This window comes from Eretmochelys imbricata, chromosome 3 (genome assembly GCF_965152235.1).
Source record: "Eretmochelys imbricata isolate rEreImb1 chromosome 3, rEreImb1.hap1, whole genome shotgun sequence".
NCBI classification, from domain to species: domain Eukaryota; kingdom Metazoa; phylum Chordata; order Testudines; family Cheloniidae; genus Eretmochelys; species Eretmochelys imbricata.
The window spans coordinates 119,565,628-119,589,062 of NC_135574.1; the positions used below are offsets into that span (position 1 = coordinate 119,565,628).

A 23,435-nucleotide genomic window follows, 5' to 3' on the forward strand; every position below is an offset into this window, starting at 1 on the left:
ATGGAATGGCAAAATGTTGATAGATTGCTGACAGTTGAATGGGACAGGGGTTCGTCAGGAGCCGTGCAGACTTCATGGGGCCTGCTGTACTTCTCTTCCAGTTCAGCAAGTCGTCATCTAAGAGTGGGAAGACTAAAGGTTTTTGAGTGATTCGGAACTGGAAGAGGCAAAGCCAAAGCAGGGAGGAAATGAGTACAGGGTGACTCAAGGACTTGGAAGATCAATAACTATAGGAGTGCTCTGCTGTTTTTAAGGAAGAAAAAAAAGTTCACTTTGTCATTGGTAATAGGTATAATTTTTGTCAGGCTAACTGTCCTAAGAAAACAAAGTGAGAACTAAACATCAAGATACATGAGGTCCAGTTCAAGCTGGCATCCACTTACCATTAGGAAGTAAAAGCCCTAAATTAAACTCTCTTCTGCTTTCACAGTAGACTACTGACTAATCAGCTATGAGGTAATATCTTGGCCGTCTGTAATTAGAATAACATTTTGTTTCCATTTGCAGCAGCCTGTACAGTACTGGCATGCTGGCTCTGTGCTTCATGAATAAATATCACCCCAGGATTCTGAAAAGGCCAGACTCTCTTCCACCTCTACAAAGCTTTAATTCTAATATTTTTCTGTTTTAAGAAGAAGAAACAATTAGCCTTCTCTCCAGGCAGTTCTTTAATGCGTAGATGGGATTCTTTTGTCTCCCACTGAGTTAGCCTTGTGGCATTTCAGCTCTGCAATGAGTCATTTTTTGTGGGCTCACTGAACTGCGGTGACTCATTGTGCAGAAAAGGAGTGGGGGAGCTAAATATCTCACTTTAGTTTTTTCTTTTCAAAATCGGGCCACCAGTCAATCTTTTAGTTACTTGGTCATTTAGTTTAATCACTTTACAAAAAAGATAAAAGCCGTTAGAAAGGCTGACACAGCAGAAGTAGAGGGTGAGGGGCATTGTGAAAAAGCCTCTGAAAGTGTGCACTTGAACCACTGTAGCCAGCATTTTGTAAAAAAAGGGGCACCTCTTCCTACTCACAATGCTGTAAATAACCTTTTGAGAAGGGTTTGAAACGATACTTTGTTCCCCAGAAGGGGCCTAAATAACATGTTTTCGCTTTGTTCACAATGTTTCATATAGCAAGGAAAAAAGTAAGACATCTTTCTGATGGATTTCTACTGAGAACAAAAGTTAACTTGATTCAACGTTCCCCCCCATTCCTCCCCACCCCCCATTCCTTTCTTTTTCCAGATTGTACTGAAGAAGCAAGTATGCTTTCCTTATTTAGATTATGTGCTTGTCAGTGTTAACATTTAATTTTTCTCCTCCTTCTCCGCATTTGTCTTCCAGGGAACTGTCAACTCTTGAGCGGACCTCTTTTTTCCCCCCAGTATTAAATTCTTGGTGTATGATTTTGGCTGCTTTTAAGCAAAAAGAATGATCAAAAAGATTAATTAGTGTGTGTGTGGGGGGTTGTTTTTTGTTTTCCCCTATACGGTAGAACCTCAGAATTACGAACGCCTAGGGAATGGAGGTTGTTCATAACTCTGAAATGTTCATAACCCTGAACAAAACGTTATGGTTGTTCTTTCAGAAGTTTACAACTGAACATTGACTTAATACAGCTTTGAAACTTTACTATGCAGAAGAAAAATGCTGTGTTTAACAAAGTACTGTACTGTATTAGCTTTATTTATTTATTTATTTATTTTTTGGGTCTCTTCTGCTGCCTGATCACGCACTCTGGTTCCAAATGGAGGTGTCTGTGGTTGACTGGTTAGTTCATAACTCTGAGGTTCTACTGTGTATGTGTGTGTGTGTGTGTGTGTGTGTGTATATATATATATATATATATCTCTGTTACATGGTGTATTTAAAATTGAAATTTTACAGACCATAAAAGAAAATAGGATCTTTTTCAATTAACCTTCCCTTCCCTATTTTAAGAAAAATAGTGTTGGACCCCAATTCAGAAAAGCTTTGCTGTTTTATGACAGCAATTACAGTAGCGCTTGATTGCTGCCCTGAATAGGAATGGATTTAAGCACATGCTTACGTTCCTTCCTGAATTGAGGCCTTAATATTTAGAAATGTGAATAGCTGTGTATGGGTCCTACTATTTTTTTCCAGAGAAATTTTCATCAGGATTTTCTTTTTTGGCATCCTGATTATCCTTGTCAGAATCTGCTTTTTGAAAACTGTTACGGCCCTTCCCCAAAATGGTAGTCCAGATTTAGGCCTCATCTAAGTTTGTGGCTTAAAGACAGTGGTGGGCCTGATTCTATAATGGAATCCACACAGGTGGCTCCTCATTCCTTCACAGAGTCCTACTGACTTCAACAGCACTCTACTTGGGCATAGGATTCTGCCTGTGTTTACAGGATCAGGGCTGTGATTTGTTCTAGTCTGTGTGGCAGGGACCGAAGTGGGGTCTAATCATGTTAAAAAACCATTTTTCTTCTCCTGATCTTTGCCTGTTACAGAGCGGCAAGATGGCAGTTCTGAGACTTTATTGCAAAATTTAGAGAAAACTGCTTTTTTCAATGACCTGGCATGACTGTGAACTCCCAGTTGTCTAGGACAGTGGTTCTCAAACTGTGGTCCGCGAGCTCCATTCAGGTGGTCCGCGGATAGTTCCCTCTAAGGTGCATGCCTGGGCAGCCGCACGTGAGAGAATGAAGGGCCACCCACCTAATTTGTGTAGCTGTGCCGGCGAGGCTCCACTAATTAGATGCGTGGACCCTGGAGAAGATGCAAATGTAAGATGAGGTGGTGGCCTTGGGAGGAATAAGGTGTAGGTGGGAGGGGGCAGTGGGGTGAGAAGAGGGGGTGAGGGGAAGTTGGGATGTGCAGGTCTGCAGCAGCCAGAGAAAGATGTGACTTTCCGCAGCTGCTGGGGAGAGACACCCCCCCACTTCCCAGCCTCAGCTCTGTGGCAGGTTAGAGACTCCCCTACCCTTCCTAGCCCCAGCTTGTGGGCTGCTACGTCAGGGGAGAGAGGGCACATCCATCACATTAGAAAGGTAAGACTACTGATATTAAAATGAGTTGTGTGCTTTTATTTATAGAACAAAAAGTTAATTATTATTAAGTTTTTTTTATGTAGCCCTTTTATCCAAAGCGCTTTACAATAGTTAGCTAATGGTAGAAACAACATTTGGAAAAATCATTAAGTGGTCCCTGAGACCCTCAGCAATTTTCAAGTGGTCCATGAAAAAAAAAGTTTGAGAACCACTGGTCTAGGAGGAGTTAACGTAGGTGCAGTAATCCAGGAGGAAGTGCCCTTTTGAATGGCATGGCATGATCTTGATCCTAATCCACTTGGATGAATACTAGCCTCCTAGGAGTAGATTAGTCTGACTGTTCATATGTTCATAGATTCCAAGGCTAGAAAGCTCCTTGTGATGATCTAGTCTGACCTCCTGTATAGCGCAGGCCATAAATCTTCCCCAAAATAATTCCTAGAGCAGATGTTCTAGAAAAACTTCCAATCTTGATTTAAAAACTGCTAGTGCTGGAGAAACCTCCACAACCCTTGGTCAGTTGTTCCAGTGGTTAATTACTCTCACTATTTAAGAATTGTGCCTTATTTCCAGTCTGAATTTGTCCATCTTCAGCTTCCAGCCACTGGATTGTGATATATCTTTCTCTGAAGAGCCCATTTTCAAATATTTTTCCCCATGTAGATACGTATACATTGTAATCAAGTCACCCTTTAACCTTCCCTTTGCTAGGCTAAATAGATTGAGCTTATTTTGTCTGTCATTCTAAGGCATGCTGTCTAATCCTTTAATCATTCTTGTGGCTCTTCTTTGCACCCTCTCCAATTTATCAAAATCCTTCTTGAATTGTGGTCACCAGAACTGAACACAGTATTCCAGCACTGGGTGCACCAGTGCCAAATATGGAGGTAAAATGACCTCTCTACTCCTATTAGAGATTCTCCTGTTGATGCATCCAAGGATCACACTAGCCCTTTTTCTCAGCATTGCACCAGGAACTCATGCACAGCTGATTATCCACCACTATCCACAGAATTGTACTATATATGTGATACTGTATGTATATGATCTCCTTCTATAAGAGCTTTGTCTGTGTATGACATAATGTAGTTTTAACATTTCATTTCAAGTTATGCTGATAACTGACTCATCCCATTTGTCAGCAGGTGACTGTTCTTAAAATCATAAATGAGTCAAGATCCGACTCCAGAATTTCTTAGATTGTAGGCCAGATTCTGAGCTGGTGTGAGTCAGCGTTGCTCTGCTAGTGTCAATGGAGCTACACCAGTTTACACCAGCTGAGAATCAGGCCTGCTCTGTCTGACTTTATTTTCACAGGTGATTAGAGGTCATTGAGTCATTTAATTTTTATGACTGGCCTGCTCAGTGAGGAAAAGAGAGGCGAGGATGGGGTTACTTACTTCTCATGTTGCAGCCCCTTCACATTACACCGAGTAGTTCCTAGGGCAGAAACAGAAGGAGAACAGTATCAATCTTAGTTTTTTATAGAGCACGTGTCACCATGGTAACCAAGCATTGCCCACAATTAAGAGCATTGACTGAAAAGCCGTTTTGAACAAGTGTGTGTTACATCATGACCTGAACTCCATCAGGCTAAGCTTGGTTCTGATACTGTCTCCTTTTGTGTCCTTGATGAAGTCACTTAACCTCTCTCTCAGCAAAATGGGGATAATAATAGACACGTACCTACCTCCCAAAAGTGTTGCGAGTGTTTGTCAGTGATATATGTAAAAATAATATTTTCACCTGTACATCTCAAAGCACTTTACAAAAGAGGTAATTTTACAGATGGGAAAGCTGAGGCACAGGGCTTCAGTGATTTTCCCGTGGTCACCCAGCAGGCCAGGGGCAGAGCCAGGAATAGAACCTCATTATAGTCATGTGGTAACTGGTTTCCCGTTGCCTAAACCTCTTTCTTATGCAGCCTCTTTCTTGGCACCTGCTGTTTATCCCATTTTGGAACTACTGCCAAGCTGCTAGCTGATAAGCTAAATGATAGAGTGTGACCAAAAAAAAGGGACCTGAATGAGCTGACTGATACCATTCATCTGCTGGGCTTTGGAAGGCTCATTGTGATGTACAAGAAAACTGAGACTTGTATTATATGTCACAAATGCAAAAGGCCCAGGATTCCATTGCTAAGTATAGGCCAGGGCAGTGAAGTTGGCTTTACACTCTTGCCCTGTGGTAATACTATGTATGAACATACATCCTTTTACACTAGGCTCATTGAAAATATAATACTTTTGGAGGTAGGTTTAGAGGGGAGGATGGGGTACATCCTTTGTGCGTCTAATTGTCAGCTTTGCTGCAAGATTAGTTTACTAGCATTGTTCACAGAGATAAATACAAAGGGTGGGAGAGAGTGCTGGCTGGGGAGAAAAGAGGACTGGAAAGATTTTACTATAAACATCCTAGATAAGAAATAGTGCACATAATCTTATTCCCCGCCCATCTCAAAATAGGAGCGGAAAAGCTGAAGGTTTCACACACATTTTATTGGCCACACTGACCAGACAAAATGTGTGGTCAAAGAAAATAGTTTAATAGAGCAGCAGATAAGCTCATCCCACACCTGGCATTTAACCATCACTGGTCACATGGAGTGATGACATCTCCATAATTAAAATTCTATGAAAGAGAAAGTGGCCTGTCTCAGTCTGTCCACCAGCGTAGCTAGTTCATCTTCAGTGTGAGGGAAATCTCTGTCATACAAGCATCTGTGCCTTAAATTCTCTTTTATTACCAGTGAGTAGCAAATTAAACCTAGTGAGTTGGCATGAAAGCAAACAAGGCATGATTTTGTTTCCGTTTCTGTGAGGTCAGGAATACTGACAGAGATTGAGATAAAGATAAACTGAGATCCACCATTTGCCTTTTCTTCAGTATTTGTATCTTAACTTGTGTTGTCTGATTGAGGAGTGAGAACAGTACTTTTCACTGAAGAATCTCTTTTCCTTTATGTTGTTGCTGCAGACAATTTATTTGGACGATGACATCTCTTCCTTTGTTCAAATCAGAGGCTCCGTCCCACTGTTTTGGGAGCAACCAGGGCTTCAGGTAAATATAATGAAAAATCAAGTGGCCTGTCACTAGCGCTACTAAAAGTTGCATAGGATTTGTTTATTAATGGTATTCATTCACTAGGAGACTTGCTCTGTGAAGTACTGAACTCTTTCGACTCTGTTTCTATTTGTGGGAAAGTTAAGCTGTTTTTAAAAGGAATAGGCAAATATCTATCCAGTGATTAGTTTTTGAAGATTAATATTTTAAGTGCTCAGATAACTCCAGAGAAGAGTTAATAATTTATTTACACAGATGTTTCTTAATAATGTTTTTTTTACTTCATCCAGAATAACCTTTCCATCTGAAATGCCAGTTTGGCATGGTGTCTTAGTCCCCCATAGTATAGGTGAGGGCTCCAGTGCAGGAGCTGTATGATTTTAAAATAAATATAATTGGTATATGGGTGTATTCAATAGATTTTATAGATGCATAGGCTGGAAGGGACCATGAGCTAAGGCTGGAAGAGACCACGATGATCATCTAGTCTAGCTTCCTGCATGCCACAGGCCAGAGAATTTTACCAAGTGTTTCCTGCATCAACTCCAATAACTTACATAACAATTTGAAAGTTAAAATGTGTTTATGATTATTTGTATTATCATAGCACCTCGGAACCCCAGTCCTGAATCAGCACCCCGCTGTGCTAGGTGCTGCACACAGAACAGAATGACAGTCCCTGCCCCAAAGAGCTTGCAGACTAAGACAAGAAATGGTTACAGAAAGACCAATGGGGGAGTGCAAGGAAACAATGAGACCATACTGATCAGCATGACAGGCAGTGGTCTCAGCAGCCCAGCAGCTTAACAGTTGTGCACAGTTAGATGCTATACACCAGGGGTGGGCAAACTATGGCCCGGGGCCGCATCCAGCCCCTCAGACATTTTAATCCGGCCCTCGAGCTCCTGCCGGGGAGCGGGGCCCAGGGCTTGCCCCACTCCACGCATGCCATGGCTCCGCACGCCTCCTGGAAGCAGCAGCATGTCCCCCCTCTGTCTCCTACGTGTAGGGACAGTAAGCGGGCTCCACACACTGCCCCTGCCCCAAGCACCGCCCCTGACGCTCCCATTGGCCAGCAACCGCGGCCAAGGGAGCTGTAGGGCCGGCAACCTGCGGACGGGGCAGTGTGCAGAGCTGCCTGGCCGCGCCTCCACGTAGGAACTGGAGAGGAGACATACCGCTGCTTCTGGGAGCTGCTTGAGGTAAGCACTGCCCAGAGCCTGCACCCATGACCCCTTCCAGCACCCCTGCCCCAGCCCTGATCACCTTCCTGCCCTCCGAACCCCTCAGTCCCACCCTCCTACACCCCAGGTCTGCACCGCCAGCTGGAGCCCTCACCCTCCCACCCGCACTCCTGCCCCAGCCCAGAGCCCCCTTCCGAACCCTGAACTCCTCATTTCTGGCCCCACCCCAGAGCCCGCACCCCAGCCCCCAACTTTGTGAGAATTCATGGCCTGACAAACAATTTCCATACCCAGATGTGGCCCTCGGGCCCAAAAAGTTTGCCCATCTCTGCTATACATCCCCATAATTTTCAAAATCTCATTTCCAAAATTCTTTTGTTTAGAGTAGCTGTGTGATCCAGCATTGTGCGTCAGTATTGTAAAAGAGATGAATGTCATCTAAATACAATGAAGAATAAAAACACACACACAAAACACCTCCCTACAAATGATATTGACGTTTTGGGCCAGAACCTACCTGCAGTCGTCATGCCAAACGCACACCGGCCGCACTGAGCTTGACCATAGAATTTAACTCTACAAGTCCAATCCTAGAACACATTTTCCACATGGGCCGCTTCCTGAAGCAACTATTTTGTTTTTAAACCCGTTTCCACCCAACCATTTATACTGGCCACACTTTCAATGAGATGTCATTGAAAAGCTCAAGCAAGAGGCAGCCTGGTATTTTCACATTGTTTTTTTCCCTCTATTCTGACAATTTAAGTATGTACATAATATGTAATAAGAATAAGTTATCTTTTTAATATTCTATAATAATGTCTGAGACTGATTTAAATGCCTCAGGTTTGTTTGGATATGAATTATGACAGTTCTATATTGCTTTGTATATTCTAAAACCTGGAGATTATCCCTGAATTTAGTGCTTATGGCCTTTTTTAATACAGAATTTTTTCTCTCTCTAAGAAGGAAATGGGACACATTTGTGCTCATTCAGGGCTGGATTGTGCAACCTTTACTTGCATATGTGAGCACTTACTCATCGGAGCATTCATTCACTCCTTGTGTACGTGTGCTGGCGCCAAAGTGAGGAAGGGTTGCCTTATGTAGAAAGAAATACAGATTAAATGCTAACAAACAGTTAACCAAAGAAGATTTTTGAAAATTCTGATTGGGTCTTTTAGAGGATTCAGATATTCATTGGAAAAAATACAATAAATATATATATATTCAGCTGCACTGAATAGAAATACCAGAACTTATAAATTATTTAAACCTACTGCTATTAACGTCAGTGTTAAAACTCCCACTGACATAAGTGATACAGGATGTAGCCCATAATCCTTTATATTTAGAAAGCACCGTGCAAGTATTATCCAATTAATCTAAAAAACAAAAGATCGAACTAGTCAGTCCACAGTCTCGCCATAGAATTGGTGGATATGCAGTGCCTCCTGATTACTTACAGGGGTAAGGAGGATTGAGCACAGAGTACGCTCCTGTGGTGCAGTGAGATTTTTGCTAGAGTATTGGCCAGGATAGAGAATTTGTTTGGCCATAAATAAGGGCGTAGGTGTTCCATTAACAAATGTTAATTGTTCATTATTTTTCATTGTAATTGTAAATGTTGTTTTCTAATAAAAGCTGTAGCTAAGCTTTTTGTACTAAGTGCATTATGTGTATGGGTGTATGTAATCTGTTTGGGGTGTCTGGGTGCTAATAAACAGACGTTTTCTTTGAGGGAAATAGACATCTAATGATTCAGGATTTCAGCAGCTTAGAGAATTACTTCATAATATTTCTTCTGTTTTTTTTTTTTTTTAGGTTGGTTCCCATCATCTGAGACTTAACAGAGGCCTAGAAGCAAATGCTCCTGCTTTTGACAGGTAGGCTTCACTAGACTCTGTCAGTAACACATCAGCTAAGCATGTAACCATGATTTCACAGCGGTATTCCGTCCCAGCGAACCAGAGCTGTTAGAGAAGGAAAGCACTTATTAGATCGTCTAGTCCATCGCCCTTGCTTTTGCACAATTATTCCCTACGGTATGGTTTTAGTGCTTTGTCCTTTCTAGTTTTGGTGGAAATTGAATCAAAATGATCTCAGCCTATTTCTGAAGGAGTTATGAAATTCTGAATACTGTGCAAAAAAGTGCCATGTAACCACTTGCAAGTCAAAACCGATAAATTTACATTTGGAAATAGCCTCTCCATGCTCTTTCTTCTTCTCCTTTTGTCCCAACCAAATAGAAGCTAAATGCAAACCCCGTTGCCTTCTGAGTTTATTTTTCTCCCTGTTTTTCTATGACTGGAGCTTGTTGCTGCAGAGTAACAGCAGCAGCCCATTCTCCGCCCCCCTGTGAGATGCTCTCCTGGTAACATTCTTTTGCTCCGACCCAGAGGAATGGATCTAACCCCATAAGACTCTGCAACTCTGCTGGAAGCTATCCAAAATCCATACATTAATGTGGGTCTTCTGAGTGCATGATCATCAAGTGGGGAAAACGCTGCAGTCCTTTGGGAGCAAATTCATATTGGGAGCTTTGTCTGAGAGAGGATTTGACCTCTGATGAATTACCACACCCTAGTCTGCCTTCGTCATGTGATTTTAAGTGACAAATCAAAATTTATATTCAAGTTACATGTCTATTTTAATAGGCCGCAGTATTTTCTTGATTTCACTTATTGCAGCTTTTAGTGGAGATGATTATTATTGATCACTTTGTAGCACCTCAGGACTCTGGTCAGGGATTAGGGTCCTATTATTCTAGACTCGCTACTAAGAAGTGATGGTGGGGACCCTGCCCCAGGATCTTACTGTTTTCTGGTTCCTGTGGTAGTCTACTCTGGGAAGTCTCTGCCTGCCACTTTCCCTGAACTGCCTTCACGTTGGAGGGTTTCACTAAGCAGAGAGGGAACCCACATAAGGTAATAATGAAGATGCATAATCCACGAAAGGTTGAGGGGAAACTGTGCTGCAGATTATGACCCCACTACCCCATCTAACCCCAAACCCTGTTCTCCCTACCCCAGAGCAACCACAGAGAATATGTGAACACTGCAGCATGGCGTGCGCCTCCAAACCCAGGTAGACAGACTCGTGCTAGTGGGGCTCAAGCAGTATGCTAAAAATAGCAGTGTGGATGTTGTGGCTTCAGCAGAAACTGAGGCTAACAACCCAAGGGCTTGAGAGCCTGAGCTGCCGTCTGAGCTGCACTGTCCCCACTGTGGTTTTTAGCTCACTAGCTCAAGCTGAGCTAGCGCAAGTCTGTCTGTCTGGGCTGGGAGGCTCTCTCCCGGCTACAGTGTAGACATACCCCTGAGTGGCTTCCTCATGATAGAGTGAAGTGGGAGATTGGCTTGGATCTAGCTCCTCTCTTACTTGTGTACATCACAACCCAGTTGCCAGATCAGAATTGCATGAGACAGTCCAGCCCAAACTAAATTTTTAAAGGATTGTGTTAAGAGCGTTTCTGGTAAGGGGCAATTGAACATTCATACAGAAAAATTCACTGAAGCCTGTAAAGTCACTGCAGCCTTTTCATGTGTTTTGGCATGGCCACAGTCTGTTAATTTTTCACAGCTCACACCTTGACATCTTGAAAAGACACTGGGAGCAGTGAATACAAATGTCCTGTTTTAGCATCTGTTTCTGATAAATCCCAATGCAGGGTTCACATGAAAGGTTTTGGATTCGCCTTTTTATATGTTTGTTTTTAAAACATCCTACTTCCTTTTTTTTAAGTGGACTTGAGGGCATTTTGGTGTAACTATTAAGTTCACAGTAGGGGCACTTTGATGCCCTTTATCACAAATCTGAAGGGGAAAAAATGAAAAGTCACATTCTTAGTCCATAAATAGGCTCCAATGCTTCAACTGGAGCTTTGCTGAGACCCACTGAATTCAAAGGGGCTGGCTGGCTGTGTGGAGCAAGGTTCTGCCTGCACAGATCCAAGTGCAGGATTGGGGTTGTAAGATAGCACCAGCATCTTTGGCTGCTTTTCTTTCAGGAAAGCCTGCCAATTTTTTTTTGTCTTTTACAGGGCACATTATTTCTTGTTCATGGGACTCATCAATGCAGCCTATGGCATGTACTTGCCAGTTAGAGAGACAGTAACCTTGTAACAACACTATCGCCAGGCCATGCAAGCACTGGCAGCACAAGCAAGCTTTTCATTCGCGCTGTGTTAGCGTGCGTTTAATACCTGGCCTTTGCTTTAGTGCTTTAGCAGCTTTAACTGCTGCAGGGTTTCTTACGTTTGGACCCTTCAAGGCTCTTGCTGAGCTTGCTTAACTCCTATAATAAACACACACATACACCCAAACAATATACACACGTGTGTTGAGGGGAGAATTTATGCCCATGTATCTACCTACCTAAGATCTGACTCTTAACCACCAACCTGCCTGCTAAAAACATACAAGTGGAATGCGAATAGTTTTACAAACCTGAATTATGTAGCAGCTCAGAAATAATTGATCGGTGTGGCTGATTACATTTATCTGGCAATGACTCATTTGCTGACCTTGGGTCTGGAATCCCAGACCATAGCTGACTCTCTAAGCACTTGTCTACACTGCCTGGGAGATCAACAAGTAGCAATCGACGGTCGATTTAGCGGGTGTAGACCCGCTAAATCAACCGCAGATCGCTCTCCCGTTGACTCTTAATCGAGAAGAGTAGCGGGAGTTGACGGGAGAGCATCTCACGTCAACATCGCATAGTGTGGACCCTGCGGTAAGTAGATCTAAGCTACGTCGATTTGAGTTATGTTATTCACATAACTCAAATTGCATAGCTTAGATCGAATTTCCCCTGTAGTGTAGACAAGGCCTAAGGGTTCAGTCCTGCAAGATGCTGAGCGATTCCTGGAGGTGCTTAGTCCTCTCAACTCCCATTGGCTTTGCTCAGTCCTTGCAGTTACAGGGCCATAAAAAGGCCGCATACATAGGACTGTATGAAAACTAACAATGTTATTATCATCTGAGCTCTGTATCCTTGTCCTACCTCTCCAGTCTTTACACTCAATAAAAGTAAAGTATCATTCCAGTTATTAATTCCACAGTTACTATGATGACAGAAAATGAGGGCCCTATAAAGCAGTTCTTTACTGTAAAAGCTGACTAAAAGGAAGCTAAGATATATTTGTGGAGCTACTGCTGTTGAAACCTTCAAGCAGCCAGCGACCTCTTCTGCAAGTGTTTTGGAAAGGGTGGCTGGTACGTGATATTTATTAAACCAGATTGTACTGCTGCTGCTACTGTTGCAGGCATATGATGCTTCTGAAAGAGCAATATGGAAAACAAGTGATTGTTAACCTGTTGGGAAGCAGAGGAGGAGAGGAGGTGCTCAACAGAGCTTTCAAGGTAAAAACAATAACAACAACTTTTGTTAAATTGCTGAGCGTCAGAGTCCTGCTTCTTCAAGAGGGAAAATCACTTGAGATCGGCCTCAGGGCACCTGATCTGAAGAAGTTAGTCCAGGAAACTGAACTGCCTATATTGCATCTTTCTCTTTGTGTGTAATATTTCCTGAATGGATGATCAGGCTGTCTTTTTCCTTACTTCTTCAAATTGTATTCACTTTTTCTTTACTAACCTCTCAAGAGAATTAGGGTAAATATTCAAAAGCACCTAAATGCCATTTCAAAAGTGATGTAGTCACTTAGGGCCTGATTTTTAATGGTAGTTAGGCACTTAAAATTGCAGCAAGGCAACTAGTAGGGTTTTCAGAAGTACTTAGCCACCTAAGTCCCAGAGTTAGCTCATATGTGCTCTCAGTTTCCCTATCTGTAAATTGGAAATAATTATTATTTACTCCCCTTTATAAAGTACTTTGAGATCTATAATTAAGAGCTGAATATAGCTACTCTAAAATTACAGTCTTCTCACAAATGTCAAGGTAGAACTACAGGAATCTAAAACTGACATCCCTGGTGAATTCTTACTTTGATTATTTTAGGTAGTGCATATGCAGTATCCACATTCTTGAAGATATTATCCTCACCATTTATAGAATCCTAGAACTGGAAGGGACCTCGAGAGGTCATCTAGTCCAGTCCCCTGCACTCATGGCAGGACTAACTATTATCTTATTAACAGTTTATGGGTGCAAAAATAACGTCTTCCATATTTTATATGAGATCCATCTTTCTCTAGACAAGTTCTTTACAATTATCTACATTGTTTGTTATGATCATAGAACAGGAAATTGGTTACTAAATCAGAATTTAGTGCATCTGTCATATAAAGATTGTATGCATTTGTTCATTTGTTTTCAATAAAGGGTTGGGTTGATTTCCATTTTTTTTAAACTGTATGTCAGACTAACAGAATTGTAAGTGAATTATTGTGAAGGTGAAAGGATCTGCATTGACAGCACTGGATACTGAAATTCTGTATTTATCCAAAACAGAGACCCCTTGGGCATTTTCATTATATTTGTTTCTTCATAAATAAATGGTTAGGAGGGATGTGCTATCAGTGTTTAACTTGGTGCATTTCAAAATACTCAAATTAAAAATTACAGGCAGTATAAGTAATGGGACCCTCATTTCCCTTTTGTCATAAGCTTATCTCCTTGCTTCTCTATCTTCCACTATCCACTTTAATTTCCCATCTTCCTTCCTTCCCTTCCCTTTCATTTCTTCCCTCAGTCTTAAAGTTTTATTTAAATCACTTTAAAATATGTTCATTGCAGTTGCTGCTAGTTTCCTTTGATCTGAGTAGGATGGTCTCCAATATCATTAGTATATGCAGAAAAATCTTTTTTTTCTTTTCTGTTTGTTTGTTTTTTAATTCAGTACCATGCCTCTGAATTTCCACCATTACTCGGTAGCGGAAGATGAAATTCAGTATTTTTCCCAGTGATTTTGCAAGCATTTCTTAACCACTATAACAGACTGCAATTATGTTTGTACTAAAAACAAAGCCACAGTGTATGGGGTGCAATACTTTTGACAATGGTTTGCACTGAGGTAGTAGTGAGATATCATTCCCAAGAATACTACCAGTACAGTCAAATGTAAATGTACAAACTGAAATGTGGACAGTTACCAGAGAAACAGATGTGTGTTTGAGTAGCAGCCTTGTTAGTCTGTATCCGTAAAAAGAAAAGGAGTACCTGTGGCACCTTAGAGACTAACAAATTTATTAGTGTGTTTGACTCTGATAACAATACAATGAAATACACCTCTTCACTAAACTACATACAATACCTTTGTCTTTGTCTATGCAGGGAAGTTTTAATGGTTATACTGATATAGTTATAGCCCTGTGGAGACATTTTTAGTTTGGTATCAGAGCGTTTTTTTGTTTTGTTTTTCAGTTTAGTTTAAATCCCTTCTCAAGCAACATAAGCAACATGGAAAAAAGGCACTCATGAACTGGAATAAGAGTGTCCATGCTGGGGAAAAGGCCATAAATATTCAGAGTTAAAACTATTCTCACTACTTCATGGGTTTGTGATAGAATTCTGAAAAGTGCATGATGTATGTTAATAAAATATAAGATGATCGTACATACATCATGTGCAGTCATATGAGGAATGAGGAAAGTATCATGCTTTATCTTTATCACTAACATTATTTCATTGTATGCTTTTGGTTTCTAACGTCTTAAATTTTTTTTGCTCTAAAAGCTAGACTGTTGAGGCCATATAGATACTTATGTGCACAGTTGCTTGTGTTACACACTCATAACCAGCTTACGCTTATATTTTACAGCTACAACTTAGGTTCCCACATAGGAAAATTTGGCCCTAACAGTCCAATTTACTCTTGGAAAGTAAAAAACAAGGAACTTGCATTAGAAAAGCATACAACAAAATAATGTACTTCCCTCTAGACTTCTCTACATGAAAGCCATGATTAAAGTTTATCAACAGTATAAGGCATGCAGGTATTGATATCTGGGCTGTAGAAGTAAGTAGAATTTGCTTTCCTTCTTCCCTTTTCAAACAGAAATTGCTGTGGGCCTCTTCCCATGCTGCAGACACACCCATGATTAATTTTGACTACCATCAGCTTGCAAAAGGTGGGAAAATAGAGAAGCTGGAGAATTTGTTGAGGCCTCAGCTAAAGTTGCACTGGGATGAATTTGGCATCTTCACAAAGGGCAAGAATGTACCTGCCCGGTGAGTGTCCCTGCCCCTTTATCACTTTCCATACACAAATCATGCCATCTACAGAACCAAGTTCTTCACTTTGTTTGGAGCCTGCTGTAGCTTTCTGTGCTATTTATGTTTTAAAAACATGTTGGTTCAAAGTTTCAAGTAGCCTCCATTTGTACACATGGGCTTGTGCAAATATTTTTCTGTGTCCAGAAGACAGAGGCCATTTGAAAATTTAGATCCCATCCATTTTATTTTACTACTTGAAGTTCTGATTCACAAATTCAGTTAACTTTGTGAGGCTCTCTCTCTTGGAATCATTTTAATTAGGTGACACAATACCAGATCCATCTCAGGTTTGTTTTTCCTCATAGAGTATAAATGTCCTGTTCACAGACTTAGTTTAGCTTTTATAAAACTTGTTGAGCTACTGTGGTAGAAAGGGTCCATCTTTCTACTATAGGTCCAACTATAAGTATTTATAGCAAGTGATGCTGAAAATATTGATTTGTTGGCTGTGCTGATAGATTTTGTTAATGGAAGTGCCTGTTGTATACAAGAGGATCTGGGAGTGAGCTGATAAATAACATTTAGCCTTCCTGTAAATAACCACTATAATTTTAGGAGGAAGGAGAAAGAAACTATTTTGATAGTACATTGAAAAGAGCAGATATTTCATTGCTTGTTTAGCGTCTGTATTGGGACGCTTCTTCATGACCACTAACAACATTTATAGTTATGCAAGATAACAAGTATAATCAAATGTCATGCTTCAGCGTGGAAGCTGATTTACTGGGTTCAGGAAGGAATCTTCCCTCCCTCCCGCAGTTACAGCACTGTACCTGTCTCTGGGTGGTGTATAGTTTTGTTTGTTTTTGTTTTTTACATTCCTTTCAAGCATCAGATACTGGACACTGGTGTACGATAATGGACTACATGGACCAATGAGTCCATCATATAGAATCATAGAAACCCCAACGGCTGGGGCAGGACCAAGTAAACCTCATAGACTTTAAGGTCAGAAGGGACCATTATGATCATCTAGTCTGACTTCCTGCACAATGCAGGCCACAGAATCTCACCCACCCACTCCTGTAACAAACCCCTAACCTATGTCTGAGCTATTGAATTCCTCAACTCGTGTTTTAAAGACTTCAAGGTGCAGAGAATCCTCCAGCAAGTGACCCGTGAACCCACGCTGCAGAGGAAGGCGGAAAACCCCCAGGGCCTCTACCAATCTGCCCTGGAGGAAAATTCCTTCCCGACCCCAAATATGGCGATCAGCTAAACCCTGAGCATGTGGGCAAGACTCACCAGCCAGACACCCAGGAAAGAATTCTCTGTAGTACCTCAGATCCCACCCTATCTTGTGTCCCATCACCGACCATTGGGCATATTTATCGCTAATAGTCGAAGATCAATTAATTGCCAAAATTAGGCTATCCCATCATACCATCCCCTCCATAAACTTATCAAGCTTAGTCTTGAAGCCTATGTCTTCATGTCTCTTGCCTCCACTGCTCCCCTTGGAAGGCTGTTCCAGAACTTCACTCCTCTGATGGTTAGAAACCTTCATCTTCATGATTTAGTAGGGGATTGGTCCTGCTTTGAGCAGGGGGTTGGACTAGATGACCTCCTGAGGTCCCTTCCGATCCTGATATTCTATGATTCTATGATCTAATTTCAAGTCTAAACCTAGCCCATCCCAAACAGGTGTTTGTCCAACCTGTTCTTAAAAACCCCCAGAGGTGGGGATACCAAAACCTCCCTTAGAGGCCTTTTGCAGAGCTTAACAATCCTTATAGTTAGAAAGTTTTCCTAATACCTAACCTAAATCTCCCGTGCTGCAGATTTAGCCCATTACTTCTTGTCCTACATTCAGTGGACATGGAGAACAATCGATCAGTGGCCTCTTTATAACAGCCCTTAACATATTTGATGACTATTATCAGGTCCCCTCTGTCTTCTTTGTTCAGAACTAAACATGCCCATTTTTTTTTTCCTTTTTCCTCGTAGGTCAGGTTTCCAAACCTTTTATCATTTTTGTTGCTCTTCTCTGGACTCTCTCCAGTTTGTGCACATCTTTCCTAAAATAGAACTGGACACAATAGTCCAGCTGAGCCCTCACCAGTGCTGAGTAGAGCGAGACAGTTTCCTCCCTACAATACTCCTGTTTATACACCCCAGAATGACATGTGCCTTTTTCACAACTGCATCACATTGCTGACTCTCATGCAATTTGTGATCCCCTATAACTCCCAGATCCTTTTCAGTAGTATTGCCATGTAGCCAGTTATTCCCCATTTTGTAAGTTGTGTATTTGATTTTTTTCCTTCCTAAGTGAACTACTTTGAATTTGTCTTTATTGAATTTAATCTTGCTGAATTCAGACCAATTCTCTAATTTGTCCAGGTCTTTTTGAATTCCAGTCCTGCCCTCCAGAGTGCCTGCAACCCCACCCAGCTTGATGTGACAAACAAGCATCCTCAGATTTTATAAGCATACACTCTCGGTCCATTATTCAAGTCATTTTGAAAACATTGAATAGTACCAGACCCAAGACTGACACCCCCCCACCCCCACCCCCGGCGGGACCTGACTAGATATGCCCTCTCAGTTTTACAGCGAACCATTGACAACTGTTCTTTGAGTATGGTCTTTCAACCAATTGTGCACCCACCTTATGGTAATTTCAGCTAGACTGTGTTTCCCTAGTTTGCTTATGAGAATGCTGTGTGGGACTGAGTCAAAAGCCTTACTAAAATCAACATATATCACATCTACTGCTTCCTCCCTAACCGTTAGGCCTGTAACCCTGGCAAAGAAGGAAATTAGGTTGGTCTGACATGATTTGTTCTCGACAAATCCATGATTGCTATTCATTATAACCTTGTTATCCTCCAGGTGCTTACAAATTGAGTGTTTAATAATTTATTCCAATATCTTTCCAGGAATCAAAGTTAGGCTGACTGGTCTATAATTCCTGGGTCCTCTTTGTTCCCCTTTTTAAAAATAGGTACTATGTTTGCCCTTCTTCCAGTCCTCTGGGACCTCATCCCTCCTCCAGGAGTTTCAAAGATAATTGCTAACAGTTCTGAGATTGCTTTCCCCTGCCAAATTTACCACCAGGCCTTAACTAGTTCTCCAGTTTCTTGACCCTGGAAAATTGCTTGTGCATGTTGTCAAGCTGTCTAGAGTAGCTCACAAACATGAATACCAACCTCAGGGCAGACTGTTACAAACCAGGGCACAAACCCCAAACTGGTTGTGTGTTCTATAATTAGATTTCACCAACCAAGTGTCAAGTGAGAACTCCTCAAGCACTATAACAGCTTTAACATGGAGTCACAGACAGTCCCCTTGGGTGTTTCAGTTGAGCTTGACACATAGGCAAGCTTGTCTTTGTGACAGATAATCCCTTGCACCAAAAACCACAATAATATTCAGTTTACTCCCAGTCCCAAAGGACAAGTCACTTACCCCAGGTCAATTTCACTTCAGATCTCTCAGGAAAGACAGCACTTGTAGCTAATCCTATAATAAACTAAAGAATTATTAACTAGGAAAAAGAAATGAGAGTGTCATTTACAAGGTTAAAGCAGGTAAACACATACACAAATGAGTTACAGTCTTAGGTTCCAAAGATAATAGAAGCTTCTATAATAAGCAAGCTCTATATGTCCTTTAGGGCTAATCCAAGCTGAACAGCCAGTGATCCCTTTCTTATGCTTAGAAGTCTTGCCCTCTCCCTGATGTCCAAGCAGCATAAGATAAGAATTTCTTCTTGACAGGGATTTTTATTCCCTTCCGCCAGAGCTCAAGCTGATGGGATAAATTAGTGCACATCTCCTCTTCATGGGTGTAGGAGGAGCAATCAACAAAGTCTTTTGTCCCCTGATGTTCGACAGTGGCTCCTCTGGAGAGGAGATGACACCTCTTTGTGATAAACAAGCATTTCACACTTAGTAGTGCTTCTCTCCTGACTGTGGGGGTTTAAGGTTTTAAAGCAAATACTCTTGTAGTTACAGACCAAACACTTAGATATTACTGTGTAACATGGGATACCGATGTCTTAAGTGAGATTAAAGTCCGAACGCATTTTTATAAATCTAATACCTTTTTTTAGCAATACTAACACACAGGTCAGCCAGACTAGTTTTCAGTGAGGCCTAGGGCCTTGGAGTGAGCTAGCACCTGGTCTGCAAGCATCGCACATATAATTGCAGGTGTGGTTTTGCAGGCACAGTTGGGTACTTGAAATAAATTGAGCAGGCAAGTGTTTTGCACCTACAAAATGTGGGTGGAAAAATCCAGGCTGAGTGTTTGAAAATCTGGTCTTATCTACCTGTGGATCAAATGCCATTTTTTTTACTTTCTAACTTAAATGTTTCTGATGATAAAAGAAAACAATAGTTTATCAGTAACAACTGGATGTGGAGGCTCCTAATAACCTGCTGTATCTCTCTCTATTCTTTTTTTGGTTATTGAAGTCTGCAGACAGGTACCTTGCGAATGAATTGCCTGGACTGTCTTGATCGTACAAATAGCGTACAGTCCTTCATTGCACTTGAGGTGAGTTCATTAATGGTCTTTCATACACATACACACGCACTCTGCTTGTATTTTGTGCTTTACCAGAAAGGGCAAGAGGGAGGTCTCCTAGCTCTGTCTTTCCATCATTAAGATACTTGCATTAGTTTAACTATAGAATGATGGCTGGGTGAAATTTCTTACAAGAGGTGCGGGGGGGAAATGAAATATGAAAAGTCGCTTTTCCTCACCTCTCTTTCTGTCTTCACTCCAGGTTCTGCACACTCAGTTAGAAAGCCTAGGGTTGAACTCAAAGTCTACAGTTGACCGCTTTGTGGAGTCCTACAAGGCAATGTGGACTCTCAATGGTCACAATCTAAGTAAAGTGTTTACAGGCAGTCGTGCCCTGGAGGGGAAAGCCAAGGTAAAGGAGAATATCAGAGCTGCTTATTCATGAGTGACTTTAAAGGAAGTCTACACTATCACTGCAAAGGTCACTTGTGTTGAACATTTTTGCCTAATGCAGGTAGGGAAGCTCAAGGATGGAGCCCGCGCTGTGTCACGCACCATTCAGTCAAATTTCTTTGACAGTGTGAAGCAGGAAGCCATCAAGTTGCTACTCATGGGTGATTTCTTCAGCGAGGAACATGCAGACAAAGGAAGGATGCTTATGGACAACACAGCTCTGCTGGGTAAGTCAGATGTAAATCTATCTTCTTTGTCTTGTGTTCGCTTCCAGATGTTCTAGATGACCAGTTGCATTCTTTTGAAGAGTCTAGAAATAAACAGAAGTTGCACAAAGGCATTGATGTATTGAGGCAATGCTTTCAAGTCACCACAGCATGTGCTTGAATTCCACTATTTTCATTTCCCAAAATATTCAATTAAACTTCTGCATAGGTTGACTCATTCACTGATGATAATCTGTGCTGATGGAAGTTGTTGTCTACTGTTTAGAAGAGTGGATTAGGAGTCTGAATTTCTGCGGGTTTTTTTCCAGCTTTGTCCCTGACTCACTCTTTGACCATGGGCAATTGTCTTGGGACCAGATTTTTTTTACAAACTGGCCCCTCTTTTTGTGCCTGCAATTCCTCGATTCTTTAGGCCATTTAGGTGTCTAAATATCTGACTGCACGTGCAAATCAGTTACTTAAATGCTGAAATTATCTAAATTGCTCCTGCAAATAATGGTGGTCAAAAAATTACACTCTTAATTATTTGCACCCACCAAAAAAAAAAAAGAGAGGAAGTCTGATTAAAGCAAGGCTAAAATGGGGACCAATCAGGAATAATCAAGATGGTGGGGTCTTATGTGGAGTCCTGGCCATATCAGAATATAGATCCAAATTCATGATGGTTTTTCAGAATTAGTGTGTAACAGCATGCACCAAAAAAATCTAATGGGTCTTGGGTTTGGTTCTTAAATTGTGACACAACCATCATTTTGTGGGCCAAGCTGAAAATCTCAAGAAAGACCAATCTCAAACCGTATTATTCAGTCATTATTAGGGAAAGAATTAGAAAATTCTAGTAACATATTTTGAATATATTTTCTTCAAGTTTGTCACTGTGAAAGTCCTGTTTTCCCTTCCCCTCCACTAGTACAACTCATTTCAGTGACTGCACCCAGTTACCAGGAAAGAAATTGGTGGCATCATTTTCACTTACACAGTTATTGTTATTTCCACTGGAATTACTTTTTTAGTTATTGCACTGATGCCAGTAAGGTAACTATCATTATTTCACAGTAAGTCTACATGTCACTGACGTAGTACCATTTATTCCACTGCAGCAAATTGTTTTTACTTTCTCTGTCCATCAGTGACTCCCAGTATTTTGAAGGCCATGTCAGAGCGTCAGTTTGAATTCACGTGCTTCAAGCGGATTCGTGTTGCCATGGGGACCTGGAATGTAAATGGAGGCAAACAATTTAGAAGCAACATCCTTGGTACCAGTGAGTTAACAGACTGGCTGCTGGATTCTCCCAAGCTCTCTGGGGTTTCTGAATTTCAGGGTAAGACTTTGAGTGGTAGTGTATCTGTTTTAAAATAAACATCTCAGAGAGGTGATTAAGAAAAAGCAGAAAGCATACAGGGAGTGGAAGATGGGAGGGATCAGCAAGGAAAGCTACCTTATTGAGGTCAGAACATGTAGAGATAAAGTGAGACAGGCTAAAAGTCAAGTAGAGTTGGACCTTGCAAAGGGAATTAAAACCAATAGTAAAAGGTTCTATAGCCATATAAATAAGAAGAAAACAAAGAAAGAAGTGGGACCGCTAAAAACTGAGGATGGAGTGGAGGTCAAGGATAATCCTGGCATGGCTCAATATCTAACCAAATACTTTGCCTCAGTCTTTAATAAGGCTAAAGAGGATCTTAGGGTTAATGGTAGCATGACAAATGGGAATGAGGACATGGAGGTAGATATTACCATATATGAGGTAGAAGCGAAACTCAAACAGCGTAATGGGACTAAATCGGGGCGCCCAGATAATCTTCTTCCAAGAATATTAAAGGAATTGGCACCCAAAATTGCAAGCCCATTAGCAAGAATTTTTAATGAATCTGTAAACTCAGGGGTTGTACCATATGATTGGAGAATTGCTAACATAGTTCCTATTTTTAAGAAAGGGAAAAAAAGTGATCCGGGTAACTACAGGCCTGTTATTTTGACATCTGTAGTATGCAAAGTCTTGGAAAAATTTACCTAGATTTCAGTAAGGCGTTTGATACCGTGCCACATGGGGAATTATTAGTTAAATTGGAAAAGATGGGGATCAATAGGAAAATTGAAAGGTGGATAAGGAATTGGTTAAAGGGGAGACTACAACGGGACCTACTGAAAGGTGAACTGTCCTGCTGGAGGGAGGTTACCAGTGGAGTTCCTCAAGGATCAGTTTTGGGACCAATCTTATTTAATCTTTTTATTACTGATCTCGGCACAAAAAGTGGGAGTGTGCTAATAAAGTTTGCGGATGATACAAAGCTGGGAGTTATTGCCAATTTAGAGAAGGACTGGGATATCATACAGGAGGATCTGGATGACCTTGTAAACTGGAGTAATAGTAATAGGATGAAATTTAATAGTGAGAAGTGTAAGGTTATGCATTTAGGGATTAATAACAAGAATTTTAGTTATAAGATGGGGACGCATCAATTAGAAGTAAAGGAGAAGGACCTTGGAGTATTGGTTGATCATAGGATGACTATGAGCTGCCAATGTGATATGGCCGTGAAAAAAGCTAATGCGGTCTTGGGATGCATCAGGAGAGGTATTTCCAGTAGAGATAAGGAGGTTTTAGTACCGTTATACAAGGCACTGGTGAGACCTCATCTGGAATAGTGTGTGCAGTTCTGGTATCCCATGTTTAAGAAGGATGAATTCAAACTGGAACAGGTACAGAGAAGGGCTACTAGGATGATCCGAGGATTGGAAAACTTGAAAGGAGACTCAAGGAGCTTGACTTGTTTAGCCTAACTATAAAAGAAGGTTGAGGGGAGATATGATTGCTCTCTATAAATATATCAGAGGGATAAATAC

General features: G+C 41.3%; 1 protein-coding gene across 1 annotated transcript in view; it reads left to right on the forward strand.

The window, feature by feature from the left end:
• The window catches only part of SYNJ2 (synaptojanin 2), a 98,232-nt gene that overhangs the window by 43,966 nt on the left and 30,831 nt on the right, over window positions 1-23,435 (forward strand). The window contains exons 5-12 of the mRNA XM_077813267.1: window positions 5,986-6,069; window positions 9,081-9,142; window positions 12,526-12,622; window positions 15,217-15,389; window positions 19,856-19,937; window positions 20,170-20,319; window positions 20,422-20,587; window positions 21,718-21,909. Of these exons, the coding sequence (XP_077669393.1) occupies window positions 5,986-6,069; window positions 9,081-9,142; window positions 12,526-12,622; window positions 15,217-15,389; window positions 19,856-19,937; window positions 20,170-20,319; window positions 20,422-20,587; window positions 21,718-21,909 (1,006 nt within the window). The remainder of the gene's footprint in view (window positions 1-5,985; window positions 6,070-9,080; window positions 9,143-12,525; window positions 12,623-15,216; window positions 15,390-19,855; window positions 19,938-20,169; window positions 20,320-20,421; window positions 20,588-21,717; window positions 21,910-23,435) is intronic.